Here is a 23,357-nt window from a genome sequence, read left to right as displayed (position 1 = left end):
GGGTGGGGAGGCGAAAGGACAATGAAGATCAGTGATCAACGCATCATTTTCATATAAGAATTTCCATAATATACATATTAAATTCTTATTGGACACCTATATTGGAAACTCATGTGGACGACATTTTAGATAAGGGCCACGTGGACGGTTAACACGGCCATTTTCATCGTGGAAAATTCTCTACATTTCGGGATCGATTATAGTGGCCCATGATCGCGATATTCAATGGATTCTCCCGCGCGATAAGTATTTGAAAAGAAATGTCGACTTGAATATGAAATGGCGATTTGAGAGAGAGACAGACTGTCGAAAAAAAAGAGCAACATGCTACTAACTAATATATGTTCAAAGCAATTCCCATTTTTCCTCTCTCACTGCCATAGGCGCGTATAAGTATATTTTGGATGTAAAATATCTACTATTATCATGCTTTTCTATCCTCCACATTTAGTTTGAGCTAATTAGGAGTATGATTCTGAGTGAGAGCCTAAATGATGTGTGCCTGCCTAGGTTTCTGGGATGGCAAGATAGTATATTCGCTCTAGCTCAGTGGGTTTTGCTACGTCGTCAGTAAGACGGAAAATTTCTATAGAAAAAGAAAGGGAGATATTCCACCAAATGTTCTATGTGACTAATATAGGATGGGTGTGTATTGTGTAGTTGAGGAAATAAAAGGTAGATTAGAAAAATACATGCATGAGAGAGAAGACGAAAAAAGAAGAAATGTATACGAAGTGAGAAGTAGTATGGGAGATATTTGTATATTTTGTTGAACTATATGATGTTGAATGTGAGAAAGAGCAGAAAAACACATTACAAGCGAGACTTCTCTAACAGAGCATTGTATTGAGTTTGGTTGGGTATATAGACGTATTTTTCGGGAACATTGGTATAGAAGAAGATATAGTTGAGGGTTCAACTAAAGTAGTATTAGCGATTGTGCTTTAGTCGATGTGTAAATCCCGAACGGACAACTCCGCGTTTGCCTATCCGCGGCGATTTTTAGTTTATCTTTATTTTAGAACAAAAATTTTCAATCAAATTCAAAGTTTTTAAATTTCAATCATCAAATCCAAAGTCAATTTTGTAAATTCGGTTACCATTTGTGCAGGAAATCAGTTTTTTTGTCTTCTCTGGTGAAATTCCTTTTGGGCGAAAAGAGAGAAAATTTCGTCGATAAGGCAACAAAGAAAATAGAATAAAAAAAACGAAACGAATTTTGTCGCGGGTACACACGAATTTACTACTCCCAGTAAAATTTGCAGTGTCCTATACAGTATCGTCTACTAAATTCGGATACTGATTATATTATATCACCTGCAACTGTTTTTTTCGTCTGTATTGTTCGTCATCGTTTTTCAAATATATTTATATATTGAAATTCGTAAATTGGAGGGAAAAGTGTGTGACTTTGTGTATTGAGAGAAGAAAAACTCATTGTGCCTTGTTTGCGGAAGAAGAGTTTTAAGAAGTTGAACGACGGAGTTTGGCTAATTTTGGGAGAGCTCCCCCTCTCCATACTTTATTCACGCAAGGATCCACGTTGCAGCTCTCTTTGAAGCAAAAATAGAGTTGCGGTGAAAAGAAAACTACCTCAAAAAAATCCTTAAGATAAAAAAAATTAAGAGACGAAGGAAGGTAGAAAAATCTCCATGCCACAAATGTATACATTGTGACAACCTCATTATTAAATTCATAGTTGGTAGTCGTCATTTTTATACACGTGGAATTTCGATTACCGCACACAGCGTTTCTGACTTTCCCCGGAGATCTTGAGCACTGCTACAGAAATTCCCTTCAACGAGACTTCAATGCGTTTTGAGCAAACTTCTGACCAAAAATTAAAAAAAATACCAGTGAAAAAAAAAGTGTGAAAAAAAACTAATAAATCAGTTGTGAAAATTAAATTTACATCAAGGACAAAATTGTGGCAAAAAGGACATAAAAATTATTTGGTTTATTTTTGAAAAGTTACAAAATCAGTATTGTCTTTCATTACGTATATACATAATTATAACTCGTAATTAATGAGCTATTTAATTTTTAAGACCAAAATTCACTTTCGGTCACCTAAATTATATTTTTGACATTCTTTTATACAATTAAAAAAAAAAAGTTACGGCACAGATAAAATTAATGTTTTAAGGATTTTAATGAATACAATTCTATAAAAATAAAAAAAACGGACAAGAAGCAAAAATTATTCAAAAAAAAGTTAATTTTTCTCAAAACCTATTTCGAAAAAAAGTGAGCACTTGCACCCTAATTGCAAGATTCAAATACGTATTACTCCTGAGAATAAAAAAATAATAATTTGAAGACAAAATGTCAGACATGGATCAATTTGCCGACTTGGAGCTCTCGAAGGAGGACCATGAACAAATTTTCGAACCACCAACGGATCGTCAACAAGAATCCTACAACAGGTGATAAATCCATAAAATAAAATAATAATGTTATATACATACCTATTATATGTAAATTTGATTGGGTTTAATTGTCTTGTGTCTACAAATGAAAAAATCTAGATAATCTTTGGACCCATCTTACTATTACTACCTATGAATCTACATTATTCACAATTTTTTTTAAATTTATATTTTCCCTTAAAATATCATTTAGAAAAAAAAAATCACAGCTTAACGAGGATGTTGATTTTGGTTCATAATGAGAGTGGCATAGCATAGTAGAGCATTTTAATTCGTTGTTGGCATAAATTCCCTGTTTTGTGTGTTGATTAGGTGAGTGGTGGAAAAATGAGCCTAATATAGTTGTGGGAATGGAAGAATTATATGTATGAGAAGAAGGAAAAAAAAGTCTCTTTTATTCTATTTATTTTTGTTTCTCATCTGGGATGGAGAATGGGATGAAAAGAGAAGAACAACCCAACACCATCAGAAGAAAAATGCCTAAGAACATAAAACTCGGTGTTTCACAAACATAAAATGCCGCTATACGTTGTCAAAATATTTCTTAGAAATTCGATTCATGAGAATATATTACATATCCCGAAAGATTTTTTCGTCTTTTTTCGGTCATACTGAAGCACCACCAACATATCTTAAAATCTATGTTGGTATTTTTATTGAAATACAACGGCATCGTAACACGAAAATATAGGTACACGAGGTAAATTGTCGCTTCGCTCCAATTTACCTCGCCCCGCTTCGCGGGGATTTGTTGCGCTTCGCGCAAATTTTATATAGAGAAAATAATTGAGATGAAAAAAGTCCAATAGAAAATGTATTCGTTGGTAAAAACCGCCTGGTATCAAGAGTCTCTGTACCAAATTTCATCACGATCGGACCAACGGTGTAGAAATGTATAGATGAACAGGAACGAAATTTTAGAGAGACCTTTCTTTATTATATAGATGGGCCACGCAAAAACTTCCAACAGATATTTCAAAGGGAAAAAGTGAATTTCACACAACATTTATGGCGCCGAATTCAAAAAGTAGTCAAAAAATCGTGATTTTTATATGGGGGCTATGTGAAGGGGGGCTCTGGGGGGAAAATGAATGCCGTTGGTAACAATCGCCTGGTATCAGGAGTCTCTGTACCAAATTTCATCACAATCGGACCAACGGTGTAGAAATGCATAGCTGTACAGGAACGAAATCCTTTCTTTATTATATAGATAAATGGTTTCCTATGCGAAATACAATATATATAATCGAATTTGAACAATATATATAGCTTTTTATAGGTATATAGTAGTGGGACTACTTTGAGCATATTAAATGTGTGACAGAGCAGCCACGTTGGGAAGGATGAAGTTCTTCTTTTTTTTCGGGACTAAAAGATGAGGAAATGTGTGAGTCCTCTTGTGCACATAGATATTTTTCACAATTTATTTTTCTATCTACATCTCAATGTATGTGAGAGTTTTAAAAATTAAAAAAAGAGAAGAAGAAAAAAAAAACGAAAAAATACCAAGAACTTTTTGTACACTAGAAAACTTATGGCGTTCTATTTGGCTTCAGCACACTACTACACCACTTCACACATTTTTGACAAGAAGTCTTGTCCATCACCACCAGTTCCCCATAAAAGTTTCATTATCTATGGGTAGTTTGGTACATTGCTTCGTATTCACCTGAACATCTAATTCACGGTCTTTATTCACAAAAGAAAAAGACACACTCATGGTCAACTTTAACCCCATCGCCCATCTTCGTGTGTGACAAGTGAGAAAAATGACTCTCCTCATGATAATAAGTATGTTCCCTAGCTTCAAAAGTAGATACATTTATATATGTAATGTACCTAAGTTATGTAGAAAAGTTTAATTCTCCTTTCCTTTGTTGCTCCTACCAAAGAGACGCAAAAGACTTTTTCGATGATTTCAAAATTTCCTTCTTTTTCCACACAACATGTCATCATGTGAATGGCCACAGCCAATGTGCTTCTAAAGAACGCACACACGGGCACCATTTCGCACAAATTGCGCGAAGGAGAAAAACTATTTTGGCAACAAAGAATCGATGAAATTTGTGTACTTTTTCCGCATATAAATAGCAAATTTTATTGGGTGTTGTGTATGGCGAATTTTTTTCCCCAAAGATTTCCATCGGTAAAATGCGCTGTGTATTGGTGTTGGTTACAAGTGTTCAAAAAATCCACACCAATATAAACTAGTTCCGGTTAATGGATGTTTTAATTTTTTCCGAGGGAGTTCAAGGTGAAAATTCGCAACGAAAAACACCACACACTCTTTCTCAAAAATGTTTTACCAAATATTTCTTTTAATGACCTGTGCTGTGCCACAGGAAGATACGACAATAAATCAAGAATTGACACACTGGATAACTTTTCGCCCATCTATGGTTTCTCTTTCGTGAGAATTCCTCGAAAAAAAAATTTGTGGCTTTGAATCTTCTACAAAGTCGATAGATTTTGTGCATTTGGGGGTTTTCTTGCAGAGCAAAACTTGTGCGGCGCCGACATAGATGTATTGAATCTGTGGGATCGTATTAGGCAGCAATAAAATATCTTATTTTGATGTACTTTGGGAGTGTGTGACTAAATATGCAAATTGGTGGCCAAGGTCGGTTCATTTTTATGTAGTAAAATGTGCCATATTTCATCACATTTCTATATCTCTTTTTGCGACAATCGTAAGCATTGAATGGCATAGAAAGTTTATGCGGTGGTAATGATTCTTTCTATTAATTAATTATTCTATTATCTTTTCTTCTCTATTTTAAACTTTGATCCTGTATTATGATCATTATAATGATATAAAGTCAATGGTTATTGAATGGTAATGATTTTTTTCATTTATTTGTTTTAAAAGTACTTACTAATATTTTAAGAAAACTGCCGGTAGAACTTCTCTCAAAAAATAAGGATTAATTATGTCCAGTTTGGGCACTCAACTTATATTTACTACGCTTAGAAAATCCTTATTGATTTTGAGTGTATAAAAAGTTCATCTTCAAAAAAGTCGAATTAATTCGGTTATAAAAAAGTATTTAAGGAGGTTTAAAGCACAAAATTTCAAGAAAATTGTTTGAAATGAATTTTTTTTAAAGATAATTTTGAAGTTAGGCGAGTTAGCCTCTATATATTCGTCACTGAACTCGCTGAAAATCAAATAATTACACAGAAAAAGGTAACTGTGAATCCACAATCAGATAGAGATGGATATTTTCTGCATTCTTCAAAATCATGATGTAAAATTAAATCTTCCCGCTCAAGAAATATATACTTTTCAATTATATTCTTTACAATTTGTGATATTTTCACAAATTATGCTTAAGCATTGATTCTTTCTGATTTTCAATTTAATGATTTTTTAATAAAATTTTTTAAGAATCAATTACAAATAATTTCTGGCTTTTAGTTTTTCCTACATGCCTTTAAGATGGCTTCTTATTGGGATGGTATCCTCAATAAATTTATAAGTTCATTTTGTTTGTGTCCTTCCTGGAAATTCATGTGCATTTGCAATTTGCCGCCAAAAAGCAACTCACCAAGCAACACGTTGGACGAAGAAGTTTTTTTTTACTTGGGCTTTTTTTATTTATACCTCTCAATGGGCTGTGGAATGAGAAGTGAGAGGAATACATACAGTTTGGGAGTGAGAAAAAAAGGTCAAAAAATTCTTTTATCTTTCCATTCCTTTACCAAACCATCCTAATTCGGGTGTTTTTCATGCCATCTCTGTTCCACCCTCGTTGGTTTGTGGAATGCGTTTGCTTTGGCATTTTGGGGAAGAACTTGAGAAACGGAATATACCAATTTGGCATTTTCCTTATTATCTGCAAATTAGTGTATAACACACGAGTAACTCGATAATAGGGATTGTTGAATTTTTTTTTCAACAGCCTCAGGCTGAAGAATTTACCCAAAAGATGTGGGTATTCGAAAGTGAGGGGTGTATGACAATTATTGCAATTTGTCGCCAATTATGCATTACCTTGCGACAATAATGCATGGAATTTAAATGTGAAATGAAATTGGGTGCCAAAGGTGTGCGTTTTTCTCTTGTTAGAAAATCACCAATCGCTACTACCATCTATCGTGCAATAGGTAGCTCGACTTCTACGATGATGATGTTGATGATGATGATGAAACCATGATTTTTTGGTATTGTAGAATATTGTGTATATACACATGAGATAGATTTGGTATTTGTGTGCGTACTATTTGTCTGAGTGTATGTAAAAATGTTTCTTCCCACCAGCGCGATGAAACATAGTCACATACATATGTACATACATATATACAAAACGTACTGTATGTATGCATATATGTACTGTACATAATGCTACATATTCTTGCTCTCAGAGATGATTCAATGTCGCATAATTACTTTCTCATTCAAAGAAATTTCACAACATATTCCAGTGATGCTGGAAGAAATCATGAATCAGTCCTACAACTAAGCCGTGGCATAGGGCATTAAATGTGTAAAGCAAACAAATGAGTCACTATTAATTTAAGGCAAAAGCATGAAATCATAATCAGTTGCAGAGTCATCGTGAAAATATCTCCAGAGCAGAGTGATCTTTCTTATAAACGTTCTTCATTCAAGCATTTGCTTTACATAAAGAATTTTCTCAAATTCTCAAAGTAGTTTATTTGCTTAATTTACCGTCTTAATTTATAACTTAAGTACAATCACTGTAATTTCTTCTTTCAACGACAATGTAATGGTTTTTTTATTTAAAACATCGCCTTCATTAGTCAAACGTTTGGCGGTATTGAATAAATTTCCGCGATTTCCTGTGTGTGATGTTACCTCAATTACACCTTTTCTTCTTTTCTTGTACATATCTGTTCTTTTTCGGTTATCTTTTTATGCACTTTCCGTTCTCATTCTTAGAATGCATTTTTTTTATTGATGAGGAAACAGCTTATAAAGGGCCTTTTTAATTTGGTTTTAGAACTTCATAGACGTTATATGGTCGACTTACATAGGTATACTTTATTTGGTCGCATTGCTACCATATGGCTTCCTTCTTCCTTTACATTCCATATATAGTTTATGTTTTTATATCTGTGTATGAGAATTTATGTAATACATAACAATATAACTTCGGGATGTGAATACATACAAGCACATGGTCTGAATTTTTGGCAATTGCCGAATTGCCTTCCCTTGCATCGTAGAATTCCCGATAAACGTGAATATATTTTTGCAAACTTCCAAGAAAATAATGATTCAATTAATAATAAAATAAATAAATGCGAAGATCATTCTATATTGGAGATGAATCATTTTTGAAATTCATTTAACATTTCCCCATTGCTTTTACACTTACCGACCTACAAAATCTTGTAGTAATTTATCCGGAGGCAAAGAATGAAACCTGCAAGGACTATGTAGTAGTTGAAGGTACACACATTTTGTATGCAATTGAAGCGAGAAATATGCGTCAATAGATCTTGTTATGAGGCCTCTTGTGGCACGATGAGTGTACGAAAAAAACTGCATGAGTACGTGTGTAAAATTTGTAAAGAATTGCCCAAATGTCAATCAAGATTTATGTTGGCTTTTGTACGACATTTCACATGTGTGCAGAGTGAATTATAAGGGATATATCTCAAATAGTGAGCTCGAGGGAGAGAACCAGAGATTTTTGGTCACGGAGAAGAGAGACAGGGGGACCCTACATGTAGGAACCGCCAAAAATTTCCTTGCACATCTATAGTCGCATTTGAGGCTATGGTGAGCGATGAGATTACTCAAGGACCACATTCTAAAATGATTCGAAAGCATCTGCAGAAATTTACTAAATTCAAAAAATAATTTATTAAAAATTATAATTAATTTTTGAATTTTGAACTTAGATTTAAAAAAAAATGCTTTTATGAGATATATAGTTCTAAAAGAAAGGAAAGTCTGAAATATTAACAAGATAAAAAAAAATATAGAAAATTTTTTTTTAAATGGTAATAGAGCTCAATTCTAAAAGTTTCTTTAAAAAAATCTGAAAAAATAAAAGGAAATTTCTAAAAATATGTAACAGTTGACTTTTGGGTAACCTATTGGCCAAGATTGGGTTAATCTTCAAATAAACCCAAATAAATTCAATATTCTAATACATTAATTTAAATCGGGTACATATATGAATTTTAAAACTCGGATTAAAAAAATAAGATTCTTATCTTTATAGTTTCAGTATTTGTTTTAGTATTTTGGAATAATTTGTTCAAACTAGAGCTAGATCTGTTAAGTTTATAAAAATATATTTTTTCGACCTACGAAAATAAAACTCCAGGATTATTTTTAAGATATTTTAAAATTATTTAAACCTTTCTATTCAACTTAAAAAGAATTTATAGTGAATTTTTTTGCTAATTTTTTACATTTAACAAAATGCAGGATAAATAGTAAAATTAATCATATCCGGGTCAACTAAAAACCAAATTACATTGCATTATAAAATGGCTACATTAGTGGGTTTACCAACTGCCGTCATAACCCCGAGGCTCATCATTGAATTTTATTATGTTTCTATTCTCAACTGCCGAGAAGTTCCCAATGAGGAAAAAAAGAAGGTTTAGCGTGGTTCTGGGTGGGTAAGAACAAAAAGTGTAGTAGTATTTAAGAAATTTTCGGCGTTATTATGTTGGAAAGGAAGAGAAATATATGAATGGGACGATGGAGAATGAGAAGATAGAGTTGAACGGTGAATTTGAATTTTTTATTGGATGGAAAAAGTGCATTGCCCCTGAAATATATTTTGGACTTCTGGCCACTTTTTGGATGGAGCGACTTTTGTCAGTTCTTTGCAAGTTTTGGGTGGACGCACGGTTGGTTGGTCATGCAGAGAACTTGCTGCGAGCGAGCAAGTCAAACGATCTAATTTTTGCTGTATTATTACATTACTTAGCACAGACAATAAAAACTCATCAACGAAAATATGTACACCAATGAAGATTAAAGGCAAAAACTCTTTTTTTTGCTCTTTTTCTGCAAAATATGTATGTATCACATAGTACATAGAAAAACTCAAGATGGAATACATCTTTCGCGGATATTGCGAAGGAAGTAGCACTGCGTAAATGGATAATTCTACTGCGTACAGTATGTATGCAAATAGTGTATTATGTACATATATAGGCATATTATGTATAGTTGAATATAAAATTTTGAGTGACCGAGATTAGGAAGGGATTTTCAAATGTTTTATTCACTTCCCTGTGGGGCGAATACTTATTCTTGGATTTCTTGTTTTACGTTTTTGTCATCCACCGCTGAGCATGACAATGTGCACTCTCGAAAAAGTCTTCCGCATCCTCCAAGTGCCGAATTATATGGGTTCAGTTGGAAGTACGTCCAAAGTTTCATACCCATACACCTTGGCAAGCCTGTTCTCTTCTCCCTCGTGCACATGAATTTGTACCTTTTGCTTCCAAGGCATGGTTTTCATGGAATGAGAAAAGGACCACAATGAAAATTAGTCTGTATGAAGCTACTCACATAAAAAAAGGATCACAAGCAGCAGAGGAAAGGAATTTTGGTAGACAAGGACCACCTTTGGGTAAAAAAGTGGTGTGCATGTATATTTCGAATCCTGTCAATCCCTGGCTTGTTTTATAGCTATATTTCATACTTGCTACATTCACTTCAATCTTGTATATGACATTGCCCATAGTTTAGGATGATGTTACTCAAAAAAAAAGCCTGTAAGTACGGGCAGCGTTGCATACGAGCAGTGGTGTAAGGCAAGAAGGAAAAACATTCAAGGTATTCATGAATTTAATTATCTCTCATTGATACATTGTATTCACACAACCCTTTCTTCTCTTCTCGCTTTTTTTCGGCAATATCCACCGTGGTATATAGTATGTAAAGTACATGTGGACATACAGTTTACAACAAGAATGAAGAATGGCCCAGTAATAAGGCAAAGTTTTGCTAAAAAGACGCAGTAATGAATACCTTACTACAATATTTTTCACAAGGGTTTAACTATAATTTTTATTAGATATTTAAAAAACATATCTCTATCTCTGAAATCCCTGTGATCCTAAGAATTATATACATTTTCCAAAAAAAAAATTCTAAATCCAGGAAGTAATTTTGGGTTGTGTAGAGTCCTGTCCTATATATACGAATATGTAGAAACATATGTATATACCTACTTACAAAACTCTCTCAAAATCCCATTCTGTGGTATTGTGAGGGTCATTTGTGGAGATCGGGGTGAGAAAAGAAGGATGCACAGAGGTGAAGAGAAACATATAAATCTTTTATTGGGAAAATTGCAAAACCAGATCTTCCGAAAAAAAAGAACCACCTTAGTTCCTATACTCGGTATCACACGAGAGGACTTCCCCTTTATGCAAAATCAACCCCATACATATGCAACTCTTAAACGCTCGGAGATGCGTTTTTGGCAGTTTTTTCACTGGTCCTGGGTGCATTTCATCTCAGCACCGAAATCTTTCGACGTTGAATACCCAAGCACTGTTGGGAGGAAATTTCTATTCAATCATACACACGATATTTTATAGGTCGGGTGAGGTGAAGACTCCATTCCATACAAAGCCCATAGTGTTCTGGACTATTGTAAATAATCTGCAATATATGCACTCATGGGAATGAGTAGCAGAAATTCCTCTGATGTTTTATCGTCTACTAAAGCATACACGTACATACGTGGATCAAATTGTATAGAGTGCAGCACACAAGTATTCGCGTTGCACTTAAAGCTGAATCGTATGTCTATATGGTGGCATGTGGAGTTTGTATGTGGGGAATATTCTGAATCGAGAACGTTGTTCTTAAATTTCCCCATGACGATATTATGAATGTATTCCGTATATTCTGGTGTAGCTTTCTGGCTTTGGATCACTCACAAATGCACTACGAGGGCTCCAAATTAGACTATCTACTAATGGAAAACAATATTTTTCCTTGAAAAACTCTCTAACATTGAACAAATCAGCAAGGAAACTTATCTAAATCGGTTTTATAAAATTAAATTTTCAATTAATGAGTTATATGTATTTTTTTATTGGATAGTTGATACATTACAAAATACGTTTCAAAGCTCGTTTTTTTACGTTTTTTTTTTTAAATTTTGTTAGAAGTTGTTAAATTTGCATCCTTTAAAGCACACTAAGGGTAGTATTATTTGGATTCCTCGATTTAGGAAGGGATCTCCAAAAAAAGGGCACTCTCTTGACCAAAATGCTGTCGCTGGGGTATTTCAATACATAAACACTTTTGGCATGCAGTCCCCTTTCATTTTCAAACTTCCTCACTTCCATACATTGCAAATTCTTCATCTTTTCCGCAATGCATGGGGCTCAGTGTGCATGGAGTTGTTGCAAATTTTGCTGGTAAGAGTTTGCAATGGATGCATTTTTTGATGTGGACGTGAACATAGGAATGTATGGGTAGAGTTTTTGGGTAGTCAAGGCTGCATTATACAGATTATGGTTTAGTTTGGTTTGTACAGCTCGCGATTTTATTTCGCACCGTTTTACTTCACGATTCTCTTTCCATTCCCGGTGATAGATATTTTGTCCGCTCTGGAATTTCTCATTCGATCAATTCTCATCACGATCGTAAAAGCGTTTTTTTTGTGTTGTTGGAAAAAGGAAATTCCAAATGAAAAAATAAATAAAAAAGACAAGAAAATCAACAATGACAATAGTTTTCTCATTAATTTTCATAAAGTTAGTTATATTATGATTGTTAATGGATTAAATGAGTGATTTATCATAAGAGTTTTGTTAAGTTAAAAAAAAGTAATGTGTGGTGACTATCAAATTCATTGGCGTTCTAAAGAGTCGTTCTAAGGATTTTTCGTGCGTTTTCTTTCTCCTAAAGTGTTTGTGGAAATATTTTTGACTGGATTTGTATTAAAAATTAAAATTAAAATTAAATCGAAAGGAAAAGAAAAGACTCCGTAATAGGGAATTTTCCTAGAGAGGCAATCAAGATTGGATTACCTCAAAATAAACAAAAAATAATAATAAAAATAAAGTGAAAAATATGACGAAGAATCGGTAATGTTTTACGCATTTATTTTACAAAATGGATAAGGAATATAATTAGATTGAAAAAAAAGTCAACTTTTTTAAAGAAATATTTATACGTATAGTAGTAAAACTCCGATAAAAGCCGTATAAAGAACAAATATGTATTTAACTATTTTGTTATCAATTTAATTTAACTTCCGGAATGAAACTTCATTCATAAAAATTCTCCTAGTATTGTACACTATCTTCCTGTATATACGCTTTGGGAAAGATACAAAAATGTGGAGTGTGTATACAATACTTTACGTGGATGCGATAATTAAATAGTACAGAAGGGAGTGATCGCAAAGTATAGGTTTATGATGGCGATATTGTGCACTATGTAGCATGTCGACAAATGGTGATGTTATGCAAATTAGGAATATATAAGTTTGTTTTCTATATACACATATATGAGATTTTCGTGGCTGTGAGTTTATGCTGTGAAGTTGGAAAGAATGGAGTAAAGTAAATTCTGTGATCACGTCTCAAAAGCTCAAATTAGCTATGTAGATATACTCTTCTTTTTTTAGTATGTAGATCAAAGGAAAGGAGCCCCCAAGAAGGAACTCGCACACTGAAAATAAATTTAAAAAAAATAAAAATGAAAAAGCAATATTTGCCGGCGGCCAAATGCGGTGATCGTGTTTAAGCAATCCCTTAAGACGCCACATTCCAGCTTCATTAACAATTTCAAGATAATGTGTTAGTTTGAACTCAATATAGGAGTTCGGAATGGAGAATGAATACAAAAAGTATAGCGGGAAATAGTAAAATTTGCCTTCCTTTAGCGTTTATGTTTTGAATTGGTTGGTGCGAGCAAGAGAAGAGCCCACAGGATGGAGGGGGAGTTTGAATGTTGAAAAACGACGTGGTTTCATCTCCGACTCTTCGTTCTTTTTCACCTCCTCACGGATCTACTGTGTAGTCATTTCACTGTGGCCGAGTATGAGTGTAGCACACAAATAGTCTCGGCATTTGGAGGAACAGTCAGCCAAGAGATCAATGATCGGAGTAGCGCATTCCTCATGCTTTTTAATTTTATTTTGCTTTCAATGAATATTCAAAACCGCGATTGCGAATGTGTACAGAAGTGACCAATTCACTTTGATCACTTACCTACTCCTCATATCGTCCTTTCTAAAGCAGATCAAGCATTATATCCTTTTTTCTTGTATTGTAAAATTTACAATAAAAATAATATTTATCAAAATTTGAATATTACAAAAAGAGATCTTAAAATTTCGAAAAAGGATCTTTCGATTAAAAACGAATTCTTCAAGAAGGGAAAGGGAAGGATTTATTAAATTAAAAAAAAGTTAAACCATAGCTTTATAGATAAGATTAAGAATAAATATTTATCCACGTTGTCGCCCTCTGATTGCATTTGTACCACTTGAGCGTTTTCACGTAAAATTTCATTCACAACGCTCCTCTTCTCAGCAACTGACAAATCAACACGATTTTATTACCGACAAGAAATTCCTCATTCTGCGATCATCAAACATAAAATTTATGTTTTTTTTTCAGTATATATACCTACTATATATGTATATGTACATACATATATTTTATGTATATTCTTGTTGATTGGTTGCATTATATTTATTTTGTTTTTTTTTGTGGAGTATTATGTATTATCTATATTTGTACATTTTATTCGTAACTTCACAACTCTCTTGGCGAATTCTCAATTATCTTGCACAGTCAATTTTCGCGGCGTCTGCTCTTGTGAATGATGGAAGACGATCCTCGACTCTTTTAGTGCTTTTTCACTGCAATTTTGCACACTTCCACAAGTATGCGATGTAGCACATACGATGAAGAACTCAGGGCAATACTATGTGGTGGTCAATTTCCATTAATATTTTTACTCTCACAGTCTGGCTTTCTTGTAAAGTTTTCTAATTGAGAATTTATCTTTAATTTTGAAGAAAAATTTTCGACTTTTTCATCTCTTATTGCTTTTCATTTATTGTTTACTTATTTGACTTATTAGAATTGAAAGTTTCATAGAGGTATACGGAAGACATTGTGCATTCTAAGAGTACTTAGAACGCCCCCTCACGGTCTAGCGAATGTTAACTTATTCAATATGATGAAACCTTTTAATTTGACGGTAGTTGTAAAATAACTGCTTTTCTATGAAAATAAAAAAAGTTTGAAAAATTGATAGAGATCGAAATTGAGATATAGTTAAAATGAAGTTGTGTGATGAGCTTACTAGAGGCGTCATGCCACGTGCCTGCTTTAACGACAAATGACACTTCTAAAACCACTAAATTGTATTTTTCTATTCTTTGATTCAATTAAACTTGCATTTTAACACTATATACAATGCTGTCACATAAATTTTTATCAAGACAGTAAATTGTTTTATAGAAATTATTTATTATGCTTCTTGTACTTTGATATTAGAAAGCATTAGTTCTACATACAATGTATACATTACACAGTGAAAACTAGTACGTTGACTGAACTTTAGACACACAAAAGCTTTCATTGAAATATATTCAAAAAAAAAGTAGGATACCCGTAATATTAGATTTTCCCAAAAAATAAAAATAAAAAAAGAATCTCTCATAATGAAAAAAAAAATAAAAATTCTACCTATAATAAGCAAAGCCTTGATGAAAATTTATTCATTCAAAAATTCTAGAAAATGTACATATTTAATAAAATATACAGCAAGTAATATTCTTGTATTTGGTTTTCACCCATGAAATTATCATTTTAAATTCAAATATGTATTACACACTAATTAGCTTTTTGAAGACATTTTCTGAAACACCATTATACATTAGATGAGCAATTTACCGCAGCAGAGAAACAGGAAAGGTGCTCAAGATTTTTTTTGCACGTTTCACTCTAATTTCCAGCTGCCTTAAGAGGCAAACTTAAAAGTTGACTGCGGATGAGAGCAATAGAAAACACCTGTTGTGCTTCCATCGACTTTAAATTTTGGTAAGATCTACAATAAAATCTCAATGGAAGTTGGAGAACGAAAGGAATGAGAGAGAATTCGCGAAAAAAATATTCGCATTTTTGTCTTTCTCTCTTTTTTGTTTGCAAAGAAAATGTACATTTTATTAATAACATCCAAAAAAATGTTGATATTTTCTTTATTAAATGATTTAATTAGGGAATTTAAATTCTGAATTACGAAGTTGTTTTGGAATCTTCAAAATTAATAACAGTAAAGGCAGTTGATTCAAATTTAAGAACATTGAAGAAGAAATTTTTATTTTTATATTTTTAACATGATAAATAGGAACGAAAACTTTTATATAAATATTGGGTGTCATCATTTTAAAATTTTATGCTTCTTCCGTAATACATGTATTTGTGTTTAAAGTGATTATACCAACTAATAAAATATTAAAATTGCTTATAGTGTAAACTATTACTTCGTGTATGTATACTGTGGACACTGTGTGTCATTAAGCTTGTAATACAATTATTCTAATAGCATTATAGAATCCATGAGATTACTGAAAATCTCATAAATAGTTTGTGTTTATTAGTTGGTGTTCCACTTCGTGGCCAACACCAAGTATTGTAATCGTCGGAAAAACCGACCACCTCAGATCGGGCTCAAACTTGGTATGAGCACGTTTTAGACATCCCACATTACGAATATGGTGGTGGAAAATTTTTGATCCGGCCGGCCTGCCGGCCGGCCTGCCGGTGGTCCAAACTTTGCCTTATAAATCGAGAACGGTAACAGATAGAGACTTCCGGTTTGAAGTTTTCTATAGAAATGTGGGTGTAAAATTTCATTTTTTCGCATTTTCGAAATCCAAGATGGCCGCCGTCCGCCATTTTGAAATACTGTCAACCACTTCCCTTATAGCTAGAGGTCTGAAATTTTTGTATGTTGTAGAGCTCAGTGAGACGTTTTCATCGATAATTCATACTTGAAAATCGGTCAAGCGGTTTAGCAAATATGGCGGCCTAGAGCAAAAAGTGTTTTTTAAATATATCTTGAGAACGGCTTGACCGATTTTGACCATCTTGGTATCAAATGAAAGGTATTGCGAAGCCCTACAACTGTCTAGAACATTTTAAGTTTCAAAAACATCCGCAAGAGGCGCTAAATTCAAAAACAAAAATTGCCTAACTTTAAGGGGCAATATCTCCGAATCCCCATTATCGATTTCCTTTAAATTTTGATATGTTGTAGTAGGACTAATAATCTTGCACCAGTCCGAAAATGAAGAAAATCTATGTCGCCGTTTAGAAGATATTGCAGTTTGAAAAATTCTTGAAATTGAAAAGTTCTAAGAGTCATATCTCCTGAACTGCTTGACCGATTTTGCTCATCTTAGTATCAAATTAAAGGTTTTGCAATTCTCTACAACTTTCTAGAACATCACAACCTTCTAGAACCACTTCTTCGAGACAAAAATGCCAAAAACTGTTTTAGTAAAACAAAAAGCCGCCATTTTGTGTTCTGGAGATGACCTTGAAAATTATTGAAATTTATGTCAATTTATAGCCTGTTTTAATACCTTTCCAAAACTAGTCAAGAAATTTCTGTAGGTCTTATAGAACCAAAGATATGACCATTTTTATCCATCAAATTGCCGAATTTTACAAAAAAAAATCAAATTTGTCTACTAATATTGCTCACAAATAGTATTACAACGCATAAAACAAACTTCTACACGTTGTGGGACACCAACTCTTATAACTGGACGCGTTATGATTGACTTTCATTTTGCATCACGTTCTATTCAAGTAACTAATTTAGTGCTAGATTTGTTTACTTTTCATAGAGAGGTAAATGTTTCTTTTTCCTCAAAAAACATAACAACATTACATAAATGTATCATATGTACATTATGGTTGAATAGAATTTTCCTGAGGATAACGCTTTAGAGCTTTTTAATGTTATCAAGGACAATTTTCTCTTTACAGCATTTTCAATCTCTAAAATGTTAATTAAATGAGCTTTTACGCCACTGAAATAATGAAGATTAACGTTTATACTAAAAAATTAAAATAACACAAATATTTCCTATACACAGACTTGAGTATATAAAGAAAGAGCTTTACCATAATAGCGATCGTATGACAAAAAATTGTTTTTGCACTTTGATCCAATTACAAGCATCGAATCCTCCATAATGTTCCTTCATTTTTTCACATTATTATTATTAACTCGACTAACCCCGTCCAAAGACGTCGAGCACAACGTGAAATTGTGTTAATGTGAAACGCGCAATTTCCTCGCAAAAACACAATAATAGAACTTCATATGAGAGTGGCTTTTGCTTGGAAAAACACAACAAATCAACTTCCGCGTATTTTCACTTTGCATCTGTCGCAACAATGTGTGGCCAAAAAGCATCGCCAACACACATACATCAACCACACAATGAACCGCGATAACAGATTAGAAATAATGGGTTTACAGAGTGAGCAATTTGCTTACGATTTGTGTATTGAAATTTTTTTTTATACCGTAGCATACATTTCTATGAGTACAAAGAATCCGACAATTACAAAAATGGGTTAAAAGAATCATTTCATGCAGATTATTATGCATTGTGCAATTTTCTGTGAGCATTTAGTTTTCGTTGGAATTTAAATTTCATTCTTACCCTAATTTAACAAACAAAATTATAATTTTAATAAAATCGCCGTTGGAAAATTGTATTGTTCTAACTCTATTCTTGGATTAAATGAAGGGTTCTAGAACTTTTGTCGTAGAATTTCAAGAATTTCAATTAATAATTGACTTTTCTAAACAATTTGTATTTCAGACTTTGCGAAAACTTCTTATGCATATTTAAGGACTTAATTTAACACTCTATGACTGTAAAGGGAAAGACAATGTTATGCTTCTCACAAAATCTGGTTCTTTAATTCCCCTTCATTATTTTCTTAAATTAAATTATCCAATCTATTGGATACATATTTACCTTGTGGATCCACCGTTTATGTTTAATGTTTAACTAATATATAATTCTCTACGTGTAATTTATTTTCGAACTTGTGCTACTTGAATTACCAAATGTGGTGATGTGGGTGATATTTATGTGCTGAAATGCGAAATATGACACAATACAGCTGCATGATAAGAAAATGATACTGAAATTATATACAAATAGGTCTCTTTACTCATACAAAATAGAAAATTGTTTTTATTTTCGAATCACTACGCACAAAAAGATCTCTTTTTCCACATTCGACACAAAAAACTGAATGGAGAGCTATATGGAAATAGCAGAGATGAATGAAGTGTGTGCCTGAATGTGGTCAAGTAAGGCAAGGCAAGGCGGGAAGGAGGTTGAACTGAAAAATTGCGCGATAAAACATTCAGAAGGAAGAGCAATAACAGAAAAAAAAGAAAAAGAATGAAGAAAGTACATTGACAATTTCACTGCTTTTAATTTGTGTTTCATACACAACATACACTAATCTGGGGACTGTACTGTGTGCGAGATTCTTCGCTGTGGCATCAAAAATTTCTTTTAAGATTCATTCCCATTTTCAGTACAATATCAAACTGTGGAGGCGAAAGAAGTGCCTTAAATTTTAATTTTTAGCTGTGTTTCTTGCTAATTTATTAGTTATATAGGGTGAAGAGTTTTGAGTAATTAAGTGCACATAGAGCCAAAATTATAGGTATTTCAAATGGGTTTATGAGTTATCCTTACCAAAGACGATAATATAGAAATTCTCTTGAATTCTTTTAATTTTTTCTCCATAATTGCATCTACCAGATCACACTGCATTTTTGTTCTCACAGCCACATATATAGCATTTTATATAGAAGCTGGGTAGTTGCTAAAAGAATGCAAAAAGACTCTGTGAGCAAGACAATAAGAAGAGAATGCAAAAAGAATTTAAAAGGTGTGTGAAAAAGACAGCAAAAAAAACTTTTTCTCAATTTTCTATTCGCAGTTCATCAGCGAAAATCGTGATTAGCGGTATTCCGCTTCATGCCCATTTCGATGACATCGAACCCTTATTAAAGCCATACGGCAAGGTGGAACACTGTGACGCTGTCTCTAGTAAGGATCCCAACACTCAGACCGTCCACATAACGTTCGAAAATCATGAGCAGGCACAAAGGTACCAAAAATAGTTAGCTTGCAAGAGAAAATCACTCTTTTTGCCTAAAAAAAAAAGTACATACAGTGTATTTTTGTTTGTTTTTGTTGCTTTATCAGTCACAAAAAGTAATCTTCCTGATACCGATCAGGAGATTCTAGATAGAGTGTAGGCTACACGAGATGGGGTCGATTTGGTTGTTTGGTAAACGTGTGTGCTGTGCATATCTGATGCAAGATGTGTGTATCGCTTTAGCAAAGTATTTTTTCATGCTCTTAATTATTTATATACTGGTTGGAAGAGGCAGATGAGAAGGAGTTTTCATTATATACTTACATATAAATATGCATAGATTAGAGTTTGCAAAAATTTGGCAAGATGGTCCACATTGCAGAAAAATATTTGCACCACTGAATTACATACATTATATACCTACTACATACCTACATACATACCTATACCCAAAAAAAAGGTGTTCCTTCCGAAACGGAACGCATAAGAAATCCCCACCATACCATAGATTGTGGCATATAGATCGCACCATGTGTAGATGCATAAATTAGATTTTGTGCTAAATGCATTAATTTGACGAGGGGGGCACACCAGAAATGATCAGTGTCAAGAGTATTCGAAGAATTTTGCACATTAGCACGGTGGAAACCTCTATCGATGTTGTTGTTTCGCTGTTGTTTGCATTGGGGACTTTCCCCAGCCCACCAGTCGATCGGCTGGATAGTGGAATGTAAACTGAAGAATGCATTGTCTTGTTTGTTCGTGACTCCTTGCAGGGCGGCCGCCGGATTGAATGGTGTCGAGTTCGAGGGCAATAAGCTTCATGCTGAGCAATTGGACAAACAGCAGCGACGTAGCAATCGGAATCGCAATCAGTACGCTGGGATGTCGGGCTCGAATCGTCAAACGGACTTTCCTCTGCGCTTGCTGGTCCAGAGTGATATGGTGGGTGCTATAATTGGTCGTCAGGGTAGCACTATACGCCAGATCACACAGCAAAGTCGTGCCAGAGTCGATGTCCATCGGAAAGATAATGTTGGGTCACTTGAGAAAGCCATCACCATTTATGGTAATCCCGAGAATTGCACAAATGCCTGCAAAAGGATCTTGGATGTTATGCAACAGGAAGCCAATAATACCAATAAGGGGTGAGTCAGAAATATCCTGTTTATCCTTTTTTATTATTAGTATAGAAAGATCAATTTAGAAATTTTACTTAAAAATGTATTTTAAAATTCTTTTAAATTTAATTTACAATAACAATTTAGCTCCTTATGTTAATTAAATAAATTAAAGATCAATTCCTTTGAATATTTATTGAAACTTCATTTTTTTTCCTTTGCAGTGAAATTTGTTTAAAAATTCTTGCTCATAATAATTTAATTGGGCGCATCATAGGTAAAAATGGGAATACGATAAAACGCATAATGCAAGAAACCGAAACAAAAATCACGGTTAGTTCGATAAATGACATAAATAGCTTCAATTTGGAACGTATAATCACGGTAAAGGGTATCATTGAGAACATGTCCCGTGCTGAGAGTCAAATCAGTGCTAAATTGCGCCAAAGTTACGAAAATGATCTACAAGCAATGGCCCCACAGAGTATTATGTTCCCTGGGCTTCACCCCATGGCGATGATGTCTACAACGGGTAATGGTATGGGTTTCAATAGTCGCAGCGTTTTCCCTGGACCTGGATTCCCAATGTACCAGCCACCATCAGGAACGAGCCTTGCCCCTGGAAGTGGTACAGATACGCAGGAAACGACTTTTTTGTATATCCCCAACAATGCTGTGGGAGCTATAATTGGTACCAAAGGATCCCATATTCGCAACATTATTCGCTTCTCGGGGGCATCCGTTAAGATTGCCCCGCTGGAGGCGGATAAGCCGGCAGACCAGCAAACGGAGCGTAAAGTGACGATCGTGGGGACACCTGAAGCTCAGTGGAAGGCACAGTACCTGATCTTTGAGAAAATGCGTGAGGAGGGCTTCGTTACGGGTACTGATGATGTGAGGTTGACTGTGGAAATTATGGTGGCCAGCACACAGGTAAAACAAAGGTGATTGGTTTGTGGTTGATGCACAATTTGTAATTGTTTTCTTTTTCCGGAACCCCTCTTCAGGTTGGACGTATCATCGGCAAGGGCGGTCAGAATGTGCGAGAACTACAACGAGTGACAGGGAGTGTTATTAAATTGCCAGAGCACGGAAGTGCTCCTGCTGGAGATGAAGAAACTACAGTACACATTATTGGTCCGTTCTTTAGCGTTCAGGTGAGTGTTGCGGACAATTTAATTTTTTATTTCATGTAAAATTGCTGATTTTGTCAAAGATTAGATTTATTTTTAAAGACAAAAAAAAGTATCTGTTCTGTGTGTTAAATTTTCCACACTGAATCAGTGAGAATCATCTGTTTTTACCTCCCTCTCTATTTTGCGATTTGCTTTGTAAGCAAAAGTTCCTTGATCTGTATTCGGGTTGTTTAAGAGCAGAGTCATATCCTCCCGTTTCAGCAATTACAATGTGTATATAATAATAAAGTGTTTTGCTCTATTTTTAACTTCACTACAAATTTGCCACGTTATCGCAATAATTACACATGTATGAAGAGATCACTGAACAAGTGTATCATTTTCTCCGTGATTTGGTGAATCATTTTCTCGGAGAGTTCTTTTATTCTAAAAATACTATTGTGTTTTTTTCTCTTCTTCTTTTCTCATCTTATTCTGTGGATTCTGCAGTCGGCTCAAAGGCGCATTAGGCAAATGATGCTAACAACCAATCCGCCTCCAGCGACCAAGAAGTCCAAGAGTAGCAAGGATCAAGGAGCGTCACAACAGGCTGGACAGTCACCAGCACAGCAGTCGTCGCCATCTCAGCAGACACCCTCACAACCTCAGACTCCGCAGCAATCGCAACAGCAATCGTCACCTCAGCCATCACAGTCGTCGAGCTCACAGCAGTAGAGCCGATAAGCCGTTCCGTAAGTCATCCGAAAACCTCCCAAAACATCCTTCCTGGTAACCCTCCTACACCCTCCCGACCGCTATTAATGTTTTTTATTAAAAAAAAAGTCCCTGATATGGCATGGAACAGATATATGTATATCAACAATAGAGTTCGCAAAAAGAAAAACTTTTTCCTTTGGATTTTTCCAAATACTTTCTCGAATATCTTTTTTCTCACTTTTGAATTTACATAAAAAAATTGTAAAAAATGATTTTTTTTTAAATCTATACAGAAAAATGCAACCATAAAAATATTATGAACGATCAATAGGAATTCAAAAGTAAATCCACTTAAATTTGGCTAAATGCAGCTAAAACAATATATAAGGAAAAAAATAAATAAAATTCAAAATCTTACTAACCAAACCATCCACCACAAAAAAATTATAGGTACATTCCTGTGTAAATAATAGAATTATTAATAGCAGACCTAAATATATTATTGATTTATTAAGTGAATATTTTTGTTGAAAAACTTTAACTATAAACCATCAAAATACAGTTGAAAAGTATAGACAGAAAATAAAGAAAAGTGACGAATAAAATAAAAATGCAGCAAACCAACATGAAGCACGAAAAACTATAGAACGCAAGTGAAAAAGGATCCTTGTGAAGATCACTCTGTATATAAATATTAATAGTTTCTATTAACTAATAGTAATTGATATAGTGAGATAGGCATTTAAGAATTCTACGGAAAACCAATCGTTTTTCTATATTAAAAAATTTGTATTATATATATTTATAAGAGTGACGATGAGAGATATTCTTTTTTGGAAAAA

At 33.9% G+C, this 23,357-nt stretch overlaps 1 protein-coding gene across 5 annotated transcripts in view; it reads left to right on the top strand.

The window, feature by feature from the left end:
• Positions 1–23,034, top strand: part of LOC129786026 (insulin-like growth factor 2 mRNA-binding protein 1) — a 37,804-nt gene extending 14,770 nt beyond the window's left edge. The window contains exons 1-6 of one of the 5 annotated variants that reach the window (XM_055820789.1): positions 934–2,426; positions 19,401–19,571; positions 20,339–20,710; positions 20,908–21,616; positions 21,691–21,840; positions 22,309–23,034. In XM_055820789.1, coding sequence (XP_055676764.1) covers positions 2,326–2,426; positions 19,401–19,571; positions 20,339–20,710; positions 20,908–21,616; positions 21,691–21,840; positions 22,309–22,533 — 1,728 coding nt within the window. In that variant the 5' untranslated portion in view covers positions 934–2,325 and the 3' untranslated portion in view covers positions 22,534–23,034. Of the gene's footprint in view, positions 1–931; positions 2,427–11,908; positions 12,477–19,400; positions 19,572–20,338; positions 20,711–20,907; positions 21,617–21,690; positions 21,841–22,308 lie in introns of those variants that run through there. The other 4 variants (XM_055820791.1, XM_055820790.1, XM_055820792.1 and 1 more) reach the window with 4 other exon arrangements.
• Positions 23,035–23,357: the final 323 nt, after the last annotated feature.

The sequence above is a fragment of the Lutzomyia longipalpis genome, chromosome 1 (genome assembly GCF_024334085.1).
Source record: "Lutzomyia longipalpis isolate SR_M1_2022 chromosome 1, ASM2433408v1".
Lineage (NCBI taxonomy): Eukaryota > Metazoa > Arthropoda > Insecta > Diptera > Psychodidae > Lutzomyia > Lutzomyia longipalpis.
This window is presented reverse-complemented; position numbering and strand designations above follow the sequence as displayed.